Genomic DNA, 12,800 nt, shown 5'->3' on the forward strand with positions numbered 1-12,800 from the left:
GTCACCTTGCATTACTGGCACTTTTATTCAGAAGAACTTGTAATTCTTGCTGGTATAATATTGAGCGCTAGATGTCATCCAGTCCAAGTTTTTGACCTGTTTCCCTCCTCAGTTTTCTTCTGAGCAATAACAATTTGTACTGAAGACTCCCACCAATAAGAGCTGCTTTGAAGGCTTATACACCATTTTAGATGATTTACTAATGCAACTAGAAGATCACTTTCTCTAAGATGTTTAGCAGTGCTTCTGGCTGTTTCTGTTTACTTTGACCCAGCAGTGCACCCTTGCTGAATTAGCTGTGGTTGATAGGCTTAACAAAGATCTAGTTATTCAAAGGAAAGGCTCCCTAATTTTGAGTGTTAAGGGCTTTACTTGAACTATAGTTTTGCGCTGACATGCTGATGATTCTTTAGAGATTTAAATAAGCAGTTTAATAGAAGATGTGTTTTTAACAAAGCATGTTCATATTATGTCCTTCCTGCCCCCTAATCCTTTCTCATCTAGAAAGGGTAGAAATAAAAGGAGGATGGGAGAAAAGAGATTCTCAATATAGTTTTGAGTGCACCTTTGCATTGTAGTAGCTAATTTCAAGAAGAAACAGGAAATCCAGCTTGCTTAGTTGGACAGCAGGCATCTGATGAACTGATTCACAAATATAGTCTTGCCAAGCAAATTTGTCTGTGTCTTTCATAAGAAGGTTATCTACATAGCAGTGTGTATTGATTTTGAATAATAGTCATTTCTTCCCTAATAATTGACAAAATATCTTCAATTATTTTGTTTAAATTTTGACAGTGCTTGAATAAATGTGTCCCACTTTGACAGAAGCCAGTCTTATAACTTAGTGTTAATGACTACACGTGTTTTATAGTGTGTGTAGAATTGTACCTGGAAACATATATCAATATGAAATTAATAGAAATAAAACTAATTTTAATATACATAAATATATGAATAATGTTTTCTACTGAAGGTTAAATGTTAAAGAGAAGGCTTAAAGAGAGAAGGAAAGCAAGTCTTAATTAAAAAAAAATAATCAAATACAAGAATTTAATTGCAATTGGTGAAATGCTGAAGAGTTGAACCTTTTTTAATAACATCTTCCTACACCAAACCACAAATGAGAAATAAAGTTAGAAGGCTGTACATCGGGACACACAGTAACATCTTTGAAATAATACTAGGTCAGCAAGCTTTTTGTAGTTATACAGAGAAAACTGCCTAAAACATTTATTTCTTTGTAGTGAAGCTAGAGTAAAATTTAATGATTTACCCTCCCTAGGTAGTCACATAAAAAATGTGACTCTCTCTGAAAGAATGCCATGATGCATATTTTATTTAGGGATGTCTCATCAAAATATACTTGTTTATATCCCACAACTTTGCATGACACATGCTGCAACTGAAAAGAAGACTAAACTGCTCTGATGTATGCTTAGCATCTCTCTTAGGCTGACATACATAAAGATTAGCACGAGCAAAAATCCAGATACAAGCATGCTAAAGGATCATTAAAAGGACACCAAGTCTTCAACATAAATGCTTTACAGCAGCTCTTAACAATGTGTGTTTGTCAAAAGAACTTACATTTGTCTCATCAACCTTATAATGTTATTGCAAGGCAAGTCATCAATATGAGTCATTGAATACCAGCAGCCATCATGGCAACACTGAATACCCTTCATATATACTGAAGGGAAATGCTGGTTATAGATCTTCATAATATGCAGCTGTCTTGTCCTACAAGACTTTTCTGCCTTTGTCAGTGGTTTAGTTAAATGTGAGGAAATCGAAAGTAGAGTAACAATAAAGTAAACGGGTTGAGCATTTGTCTCAGCTTTCTACCAGAATTCTGATTTCAGTAGAAACCTCTTTGAAATTCTTTCTAACCAATAACTGATGAGATTAAAACCAATTTTAAAACCTGAAAGCATGTTTTTAAGCCTGTACTTCAGTACACTTGAGAAACAACCTGGAAGTGACATGTGAAGCTGATGAGTTATTAGCTTAATTACAGGCTTATGCTGATGCCAGGCCTGTAGGTTGAGGTAACATTCTGGTGCAGATTCAAAGGCAAATTACTTGCTTACTTGTTTTAATTTCAATTTATAAATCTTGTTTTCTTTGTTTTATTGTCAGTGTAATGTATTTCCTTGTTTCTGAAGAAAGAACAGAGAAATTGGAGAGAAGATTAAAAAAATAAAACAGTATCATGTTTAACCTATGGAATACTATTTATCTCCTTCATAGACTGGCTAAAATCAAGTTGCATCATTTACTTTGTGACCTTGATCCCTCGTAGCTCATATTGCTCTGAATTGCTCCAGCTTATACTGTAATCATACCTCAAAGATGAATAGCCCTGTAGAATGTGAGTGTTTTTGCTGGTTCTAAAAAAAACAAACAAACAAAAGTCTCTTGTGCTTTGCTGATAGTGTGGAGTCTCAGAACTTGCCTGATCATGACTTGTCATGAGCTGATTTTACTTGTTTCCAGAATTGTCAAGTGTTCCTGGCTTCCTAAGCTCTCTTGGTGGCATATGTTGTTGATTTTTGCTTAACAAACTATAATCTTTTTTTCAACAGAAACTGGAGAAATACTTTTCCATTTTCAGACTTAATCTCGTTACCAGAAAGAATAAGCAGGTTCTGACTGCAAGAAGCAGTAAAATACCCCAAGTGCCATATAAGATAATATAAAATAAAAAGATATTGAGACTGAGGAGAAAGAACTGACCACGTTGCCAGGATGCTCTTGACTCCTTTTAAACATCTCTCCAAAGCACTGTTCTTGAAAAGGATCATAATGTTAGTACATGGAGGAAAAATGGAAGGCTAAGCATAATATAAATATGTCAGAAAGATGCTTGAACACTTTAAGGTAAATTTTGTCTGTGTTTCTTAGGTTTTTATGAATTACTTAAATTGGGATAATGCTATTTAAAATGTTCATCAGAAGAAACATAAATATGTCGTTCTGTATATACAACAAATTTTCCTATAGGAGAAGTCCAACTGAAAATCTTCCTAAATTACCTTAGCACTAAAAACTGAATGCTAAAGCTGAAAAACAATTGTCAGGATATACGACTGAGGGGAAGAAATAGAAATGGAGACATAAAACCATCCCTTTTAGCTGCAGCGCTTCTTTAGTTTTCCTTAACCCACTCTCGGGACCTCACCTTCATAAAAAATACACATTTTTGAGAAGTCTTTAGGAAAAGTAAGACTGTGATTTAATATAAATAATTTAATCTCTTTCAATTTTATTTTTTAAACTCTCTCTGATATAAGCTGTCTTAAAAACAAAAGCAGAACTCTCCATAGATTTATGGCTAAGCTTGCATCGCATCATTATTTCCCTCCTGGGTTTGGAATATGGGTTTGTTTGTTTTTTTGTTGTTTGTTTGTTTTCCCCAATGTAGACTTAGGTGCTTGATAGTTTTCATAGTATCACTGTAAATACAGCAAAACAAAATTTGTCCAAGCCTTGTGGGAGGAAGATGAACTTCAGTGGTTGGGTTAACTCTAGTAGATGAAAAAATAACATGCTGCACTGAACTTTTGTCTCAGTCTTCACTTTTAGCTGTTTCTGCCTTTGAAACATGTTGTTTGTTTGTTTTCGTGTTATATTTTCTTTAATAACGTAGAAAGGATAAGGAAGACCAGGTTATATTGTTAATTCTGCACGTGAAATTTTACTTGTGAAACTGAAGGCTTCCACCCCCCCCCCCCCCTTTTTTTTTTTTTTTTTAAATCCATATTCATATAGGAAGTTTGTATTAAAAGTTATGTATTTTAAATGTAATGCCCTTCCCACCTCTCAGGCTCTGAACTGTAGATCACAAGTCTGTAAGTGAGACCAGTGCTTCTGAACGGCAGTTCCAAACGTTGGTGAGGAGAATGGAGAATAAGGTGAAAACTCTTGAGCTCTACTTCTTGGTGATTGTGGGGTTTTTTTGAGAAATCTGAAATAACAAAATACCATGAAATGCTTTCTGAACCTGAAGTTTCTTTCAGATAAGCTTGTGCAATTTCAGTCGTTTAAAATGTGCCTTTACTTGTTAGAGCTACAAATAATATTGTAACTTCCATACTTCATTGCGAATGCAACATGAAAAAGAACTAAATGGATGAAGACCTTGAAGTTGTTTCTCATGTTATGTTTGAAATTGAACTGAGATCAGATCATATCTGTAGTGACTTCCTTACCCTGTGCATGGGAGTGTCTGTACCTGTATATGTCAGATTCATGCGTGCATAGATGTAGTTTGACATCTTATTTTGGACTGATTATTTTTGTTCCATGGAATACCATTTGTGGTTGTGCGGTGAAGTATTTTGGCTAATCAGATTGTTCAGACTTTTTTGAAAATGGTTATTCTCTAGTAAAAAGCAGCTGTTTCTTCTGTAAGAGCTGATCTTTTTTCCTTCAAATTTTTAATGGCATCCTTAAGGAAACTGTGCTTTATAGTTACAACTTTGCTCAAGATCATAAAATATATGAGAATCCAGTTGTGCATCAGGAGCTGATAACTACTTTTGAGCAGATAGATATACTACATGAATATTAATGAGACTTGATAACTTTGAAATAAGAGATATTCTTTCTTTGTAGATGAAGGTGCTAAGGCAAAGAGAGGTTAAAATGTCTGCTTTACTTGTGAAAGCAGTGAATAACTGGGAACAGAAATCAGATGATTTGACTTCATATATTTTATTAAATTATAATCTTTCTTTCCTTCTCTGTGTACACAAGTATTTCCCCCAAAGCTATGAAATGCAGAACCTTGAGATTTGAATTTGATTTTAAGGAATGACTCCTAACTATTACTCTAGTTGAATGTCTTTTATATTCTTCTGTAGGTAGTAAGAATAGTGGTGCTATTGTATTGCTAAGTTTTTACAGATAGCTAATTAATTTCCATATATATCTTATTGTGTGGCAAATTAAGTAAGTAGTCAAATACATTTTTTTAAAAAATATTATTATTACTTTTTATTATGGGCAAACAACATTGTTCAAAACTGCCAAAGATGGCAGTAGCACTCAATCTCTGATTACCAAATGTTTCCTAGGTAACAAGGATACAGCTGCAAAACTGCTGTGTCAAATGGAGAGAAACACACAGCCAAGCATTTGCACTTTTCTCCTATTTTGGAATTTGAATTAAGTAAATCATAGAACTAGCAGTGTTTCAGAAATTATGAGGTATAGAAGAGAAGACTGGCGTTCTGGTTCCAGTGTGTGTATTTTACTTCTGGGATTCTGTACATCATCTAAGGTTTTTCAGGAGATGACAGAAAACTTGTAAAAATAAATCACATCAATGTCTTTTGTAAAACTTTTCTGTGTAGTGGAATCAGTCTTTTCCATGAATGAAACAAACAAAAAAAGAGCAAGAAAAATATTTACTATTACTGTTTTCTGGGACTTTAGAACTCAGTGTTGACTGACATAGTCTAATTGATTTATTGGGGTGGAGCTTTAGGAATATGTATTAATTATTTTCTTTCAAAACCATAAACAGAAGTAAAACTGTGATACGTTTTGTTTGTGTAAATGTAACAGTATAATTCCAGAGATAAATCTCAAAACATGTCAACAATCTGAAAGTCTGTTGTGGTGAGGTTCATTTTGTATCCCGATGAATCATCCTTTCTGGTTTTGTTATATGTACCATCTTTGTCTGCTGTAATACCATAAGTAATACAGTTTACAGAATGTTTCATTCTCCATTGCATTAAGCATAAATTCCTTTTCCTCGCTTTCAAGGTTGTCATACTTAATCCTTTTTTGCCATTTTGTATGTCTTTCATACAACTATTTTGCAGATTATGCTGATTAAGTTAAACGCAAATAGTGCAGTTCCCCAGGTTCTTTCCTTTGCTGCTACTGCAGCCTAGGAGTGTTTCTCTGTACCTCAACAGAGCCTCATTCTTGTAATTGAAGCATCTTCTACAATTATATCTTGAGTACTACATTAAAAGGTGGTCATGACAATGAGATGAGAGGATGATTTGTTGACAGTTTGATAGTGTTGACAGTGTATCACTGTTTCCTTATGGTCCCCTTGAGAGTCAGTTACATCCATTAATCATATTTGACTTGATACTCAAATCTGTGAAGCCTTTGGCATAAAAACCACATTGATTTATGTATGAAGTGAAAATTTTTTAATGTAATAAACCTGTATGCACCTGTTAGCACAGCTGTAATTGGCTTAGAGCACAAACTGAAGGTTGAATTGTCACCAGCCTAAAATCTGTTTGAATATGGAATATAAGACAGATGTTTAGATCTAACCACACTAATTCCATTAAAACAGATTACTTTGACAAATAAAATGAAAAATACAGTAGTAATAGAGAAAATTAATGTAGTGACACTTCAAGGCAGAATTGGCTACACATTGTTCACTTCTTGAAAAGTGTAAGTTGGCCACACTTATTTAAGACTACATAGTAGCAGTAAGTACTTTCCTTTTCATTCTTCCTTAGCATTTGCAAGTGATAGCTACTTACACATTTATGTGTATATTGCAAGAAGCTTGATAATATCATAAGACATGGGAACAGGAAAAAGTGAGCAACTGTCTGGCAGGTGCAGCATATGCCTTGTTTACCCAGATCTCTTAACTCTCCCAAGATTTTGAAATAACTACAATGCCCGAAGAACAAAGAACTTATGTTATTTGGAATATATTCATTGTGAACAGTCACATGCATGCCAAATAAATAAATCAAAGCTGCTCTAAGGTAACATTTATTTTTATTCCTTTTTTGTACAGTTGCTTTAATAAGATACTGTAGACAGTTGACAATAAGTTAAAATAGCTGATTATGGCTTCCAGCACTCCTCTTATATGTGAACTATATGATTGCATCCAAAGACTTTGACATCCTTTTCAGATAAAGTCATCAGAAAATACTGCTTCTGTATTGCAGACAAGTGTGTCACATAGGTCAAACTAACAGTTTAGAGAAGCAAAGTAATACCTGTTTTACAAGATGCTTTAAAACATTTTTTTAAAATGATTTTTCAAAAAGGTGACAGCAATATTTTCATGACAACTGGTTTTGAAACAAGTTAGGGTAGCTCTGAAAGAATCAGACTGAGCTGTAACATAGGTGATGAGTGCATCAGAAGCTGGTGGATTATCAGGGCTGGGAATGTAATTCTGAGTCAGGTTGATCTGCAGAGTGAAGAGGAACACACGAAGAGCAAATTACAGCTGTTATCTTATAAAACCATGATCAAAGCTACCCCATAAAGAACATTGGTTTTGCCACTGTTGTTGAATTGAAAATAATCGCCTACTGAAGGTGGGTTAACAGAGTCGTGAAATTGCTTTGTGAACTATATTCACCTTGTTTACAGCTGGTTGAAAATCATAGAATGGTTTGGGTCTTTAAGATCATCTAGTGCCAATCTGCTTCTATAAGTGGGGGCATCTCCCTCTAAACTGGGTTGCTCACAGCTCCATCCAGCCTGTAAATACTTTTCCATAACCATGATGTCTTGATAGGTGCAAGAATCTACATTCAGTTCTTGATCACTCATCTTCTAGTTGGGTTGGGGGAATGAGCATTGCTTCACTTATAATTAATTTCCTTTTTTTTTTCCCCCCTAACTCATACCTTTCATGACTTAATTCTAAAAATCTAGAATTTAACTTATTTTATGCTTTACTTATGTTCCATATTGCTAAGGTAAAAATCTCTTTGCAAACTTTAGAATAACAGACTGAGAACTGTTCGATCAAAAACAAATTACTGGCGACCTAGTTACATGTAGTAACTAGGTCCTAACCAGTGTGTTATCTAACAAATAAGTAGGACTTACATGTCTGTGAAAAATGTGAACACTGGTAAGACTGTAACCGTGTCACGTCATTTGTGGTGTCAGATTTCCACTGCTCTGGAGAAAAATGCAGAATCTGTTTCTCTGAGGATATAACACCCAGGAAAGTTGTCTAGGGGAGACAAAATGCTGCTTCCTTTCCTGGCTCAGTTATTTGGAGTTAACCCAAATGTATTAGTCTGCTGAAGTGCTGTCTTCCCTCCCCATCACCTGGAGCTTGGATTCACTCTGATGACAAACTTTCCTCACTACAGCTCCAGCATGGCTACACATCTCTTTCCCTACCAAGTATTCCTGCATTATCTGTGAAAAGCATCCACAGTCAGTTCTACAAATTGTATGTTCTAAGTCTCAACACCTCTGGCCAATGAAGGACAAATATGTGAATACTATATTGTCTCACTCCAATTTATAGGAGGGAGAGGAGATTCTCTGATATATGTATACCCTACATGAGATTAAGAAACAATAGTTCAAATGTTGGTCTGACCAATTTATTATGAATCTTAATCAGGGAGATGGGGAAGGGGAGGATGGACATTATTACAAATTGGGGTGATAGGGAAGGGAAGAAGGGTGATAGAAAAGATAGGAAATAGGAGCAAGGAGTCTTTGAAGGAAGCAAGAGGGAGGTAGTCCAAAGTGACTGAGTCAGCTTTCTTTGGAGTGATGGCTCAAATACAAATTGATTGAGTCAGCTCTCCTTGGAATGGCAGCATCTGGCTCTGGGAGTAGAAACTACTCCTTTGTTCCCATCTTCTGGGTTTGCCAGCAGATAAGAAGGAGCAGGGATGCCTACCTGCATCCCTTTTTTGACAGAATATGATGCTATCATTTCCCAGTTTTCCCATACCAATATGGAGCTATTTAGTCACAGGCCAGATCTTTTGCCAGTAAACACTCCTGAGCACTCGCTTCCGGAGGCAAACAGCTCTGAAGGAAGGTGCTTTCAAATGTCCACGAAGTGATGTTGATTGTCACATTGCCATCACTTGCCTCCTCCCTAAATCAGTTAGAGTCTTATCACAAGGGAGCAAGCTTTGACCCAGAAAACAAAGAAGGGTTTTCACATATACATAGATAAGGCTGTTGCTTAAAACAGTTTATTTTTGTTTCCTGCTGTTACAACATGAGGGTTTGTTAAATACTTACTACCTATTATGTAGCTTTTAGAAATAAAAGATAACCTAGAGTGTTTTGAATTCTTCAAAATGTTTTTTATACCTGTACAGTTTAAGTTCCATCTTAGGAGGCCTCCCCTTTCAGATCTGAATTTCTCTGTAAGGTTATGAGAAGCATGTAGGAACTGTATTTCTCTCTACCTTATCAAATGGTGATGGTGGTTCATAGCAATGTAATGATGTTAAGTGCGCTGAAGTGGTAATCACCAATTTAAAAAAATAAAAATTGTTTTGTCAGTTTCTGTGAGAGAAATGTTTGTTCCTCCTTTATACTGGTATTCTCTAAAATGAATAATAAGAGCACAGCTTTCTTTGGTAATCAACACAACGTATTTCTGTCACATTAGAGTTAACAAATAGTAGCTAACTGTTGTTTTTTTGTTTGTTTGCAACAAGTACATGGTAACTGTATTTTACTGGTCCACATTTACATATCCAATCTTTATGAAGCTTATCTCAATGAAAAAAAAAAAAACAAACATACACAACCTCCTGAATAGTTTATCTATTCAATTTAAAATATAAAGCATCTGATATAATGGCATACCAGAAGTAAATTACATTGTATTTCAAAATAAATAGCAGCTGTAATTGTGGTATGCAGGACATTTGTTGTAGCAATTTCCACTTCATTGAAAGACTCAATAATGAAAAAAATTGAACTAGATCTTATACTAGACATCATTTCTTTTCCCCTTGTGAATCCAAATTCTCTTGTTCATATACGTTTCATCTGTCTATTACATGAAAAACTAAAGCTACTTTATGAACGTTCAAGTGTAATTTCTACTTTTTGAAATCAAATGTTATTCTCAAATATTTTCTTTGGCATGTATTTCCTAACATATTTTTGGCTTTTACTGCATATATTGCACCATGATAATATGAATGTTTACAAAATGCTTTCCCAAAGGTCACATTTTATGAAATCTCCTGGTACTCCTTTTCAGAATGACTTGAATGAGAGAAGTACAGGTTTAAAACTGTTCAGACTTTCCTTAGCTTTGATACACAGAAGTTTTTATCTATGCAAGGTGTCTAGAACTTTCTGTCCTTTAACTGAAATCCAGACAAGGAAATGATGTGGATAAATATACAGTAGAAAAAATTCAGTGCCTCGTAAAGCAACCCTGTTTGTGTTGTTACAAGGAGTTAATAACCTCTTCTGTTATCCTGATTTTTTAATTTACTTCTTTCTGTGAAATCAAATTCAGACTAAGTTTTTGTTGTGTGTTTCCTTTTCAGGAGATAAATGCCAACCTACTGAATACAGAAAAGTGAAAAATATGTTATTGGACCTTCAAAATCAGATATATGCTGCACAATCAGAAGATAGAAATGTTGGCGAGAAAATGGCTTTAAGGAAAGTTCTCGTAGATCAGATGTTTCATTATTTTGATTCTGACAGCAATGGACTTGTGGACACAAATGAATTGTCTCAGGTAAGATTTAGATTTGTTTCCATTAGCTCAGAACTGTTCAGTTGCTATTGTTCAGACATGGAATACTATGTCTCAGGTTGCTTTCACTTTATAAAGTATATGTGTATCTCCGAAATGGAAAACTTCAGGTTTTCTGCAAAAAAATTAATTATTCAGAAATTATCTTAATTATTGAGAAACCTGAATACAATTACTTTAAATATACATAAGGAGGGGCAGAATATATTATAGGTTGCTTTATCCATTAAATATTCTGTTGTCCACTCTTGAAGTCTAAATGTATTCTAGGAGTTTAAAAAAAAAAGAAAAGAAAGCAACACATAAATACCAAAGCAGTATTTTAAAGCAATTATTAATACTAATTGAGTTTTTACGGTGTTTCTAATCAGCAAGCTTTATTTAGAAATTGCAGATTTAGACCAATAATGGTTGTTCCAATGGGCAGGACAGCACTAGTTGTAATTTACCTACAATGGCTGTCAAAATTTACTAGTGTCAAAGTTTACTTACAAGAAGCTCCATTGAAATCCATCAAAGTTGGTAACATTGAATACTAGACAGCCACTAAAAAAATACTTTCCTGAATGGGCGCTGCATTATAAATCATAATAGGTTGCTTGGTTACGATTGATACCCGGGAAAGGGTAGTTCTGGGTTCTCAGGGTTCTGGCTGATGGCAAGTGGAACGCAAGTGAGCAATGTTCCCTAGCAGCCAAAAGACCCAACCTTACCCTGTGCTGCTGCATCAGGCCCAGCACTGCCAGTCAGGTGAGGGAGTGGGTTGTTCTGCTTTGTGCAGCCTCATCTTGAACACTATAGTTTTGGGTATCACAGATAAGGATTTCAAATGTAGTGAAGGATCTAGAGGACAAGACATATGAGGGAGGAGGAGCTGAAGTCCCTGGGTTTGCTCAGCCCAGAGCAGAGGAGCTGAGGATGGCTACAGCTCCGCATAGGGAGTGGATGAGCAGCACTGAGCTCAGCTCTCTGTGGCAGCGATGGGGCCTGAGGGAATGGTATGGAGCTGCCTCAGGGAGGGTCAGGTAAGGTATTAAGAAAAGGCTCTTCAACAGAAGGCAGTGACCATGCTCCCAAGCTGCAAGAGTTCAAGTAGTGTTTTGACACTGGTCTAAGAAAGATAGAAGGTTTGAATATTGTCTGGTCTGTGTGAAGCCAGGTGTTAGACACAGTGGTCCTTGTGGAGATGTTTTCTTGATGTTTTTTAAAATCTTTCAGAACTTCTGCTTTCAAGTGAATTTGGTGCCTTTGTACATTTTACAAATGGTACTTATCTACTGCATAAATATATACCATACAAAGTTCTTGCAGGTATAGCTGTATGATTTATGTGTAATACTTATATAGAATTGAAACAAAGTGTTTAAATTCCCTAGCAATTAGGGTATTGGTTAACATTATAAAAAAACTGAATTTTAGATTCTTTTCTATTTTACCATTTGAAAATATCTTGGCTTTTTTTTTTTTTTTTTTTTTTTTTCCTTTACCATAGCCCCCATCTAATTACTGAAGTAACAAATATGATGCACTGAAAGCCATAGTTCTATGTATTTCCATGGTAACTACAACATGTACAAAGACCACAATGACTCTATTTGCTGAAGCAAATGCTCAGCGATAAAATGTTGTTTTTCAATGTAGCCATCCTTAGCCATGTCTTTTCATTAGTGATGAACAAGAACCTGTGTGCTGCACTTGTTAACATCTGTACTAGTGGAGGTGACTCACTGTTTCCCAGTGTTCCACTACTCACCTCCTCTTGGTTTTCCTACTGCTGAATGTCAGTGGGTGCCACTTTTTTCTGCATAGAGGAATTCAGTGACACACCTTTGCACTATATACACTTCCAAACCAGATAGCGATTTTCCAGACTGCCACTCTACTGCCAACTGTTGCATGGCAACAATGCGTAACAGAATATTGGTGGGAAGATTTGACCAACATTGACATTAAACATAATGGGCCAATGTAATAAAATTGGGAGCATTATTTTTTTGTGTAGCCGTTGCATTATTGAAGGTCAATAGAAAAAATGCAGAGTTTCTGAATGTTTATGAAGTTACAGAAATTTAATTGCACTATGTACACTTCTCTTTTATTTCTTTCTTGGTGTCAAGCTTAGTTAAAAAAAAATAATCTTCCAATATGATATTTTCAACCATGCTATATGTCATTTTCAATAATATAAATAATTTTTAAAACAACTGCCTTTAATACCAGTCATGGAGCTTTTTGTTTAAAGGCATAACATGCCATCAAATTATCTGATCCAAAGAATAATAAATAGCACAATGAA

General features: G+C 35.2%; 1 protein-coding gene across 2 annotated transcripts in view; it reads left to right on the plus strand.

The window, feature by feature from the left end:
• Window positions 1–12,800, plus strand: part of FSTL5 (follistatin like 5) — a 232,486-nt gene that overhangs the window by 125,170 nt on the left and 94,516 nt on the right. For both annotated transcript variants that reach the window (XM_072335512.1, XM_072335514.1), the window contains exon 5: window positions 10,290–10,486. In XM_072335512.1, the coding sequence (XP_072191613.1) occupies window positions 10,290–10,486 (197 nt within the window). The remainder of the gene's footprint in view (window positions 1–10,289; window positions 10,487–12,800) is intronic.

Source organism: Excalfactoria chinensis, chromosome 4 (assembly GCF_039878825.1).
Source record: "Excalfactoria chinensis isolate bCotChi1 chromosome 4, bCotChi1.hap2, whole genome shotgun sequence".
Taxonomy (NCBI): domain Eukaryota; kingdom Metazoa; phylum Chordata; class Aves; order Galliformes; family Phasianidae; genus Excalfactoria; species Excalfactoria chinensis.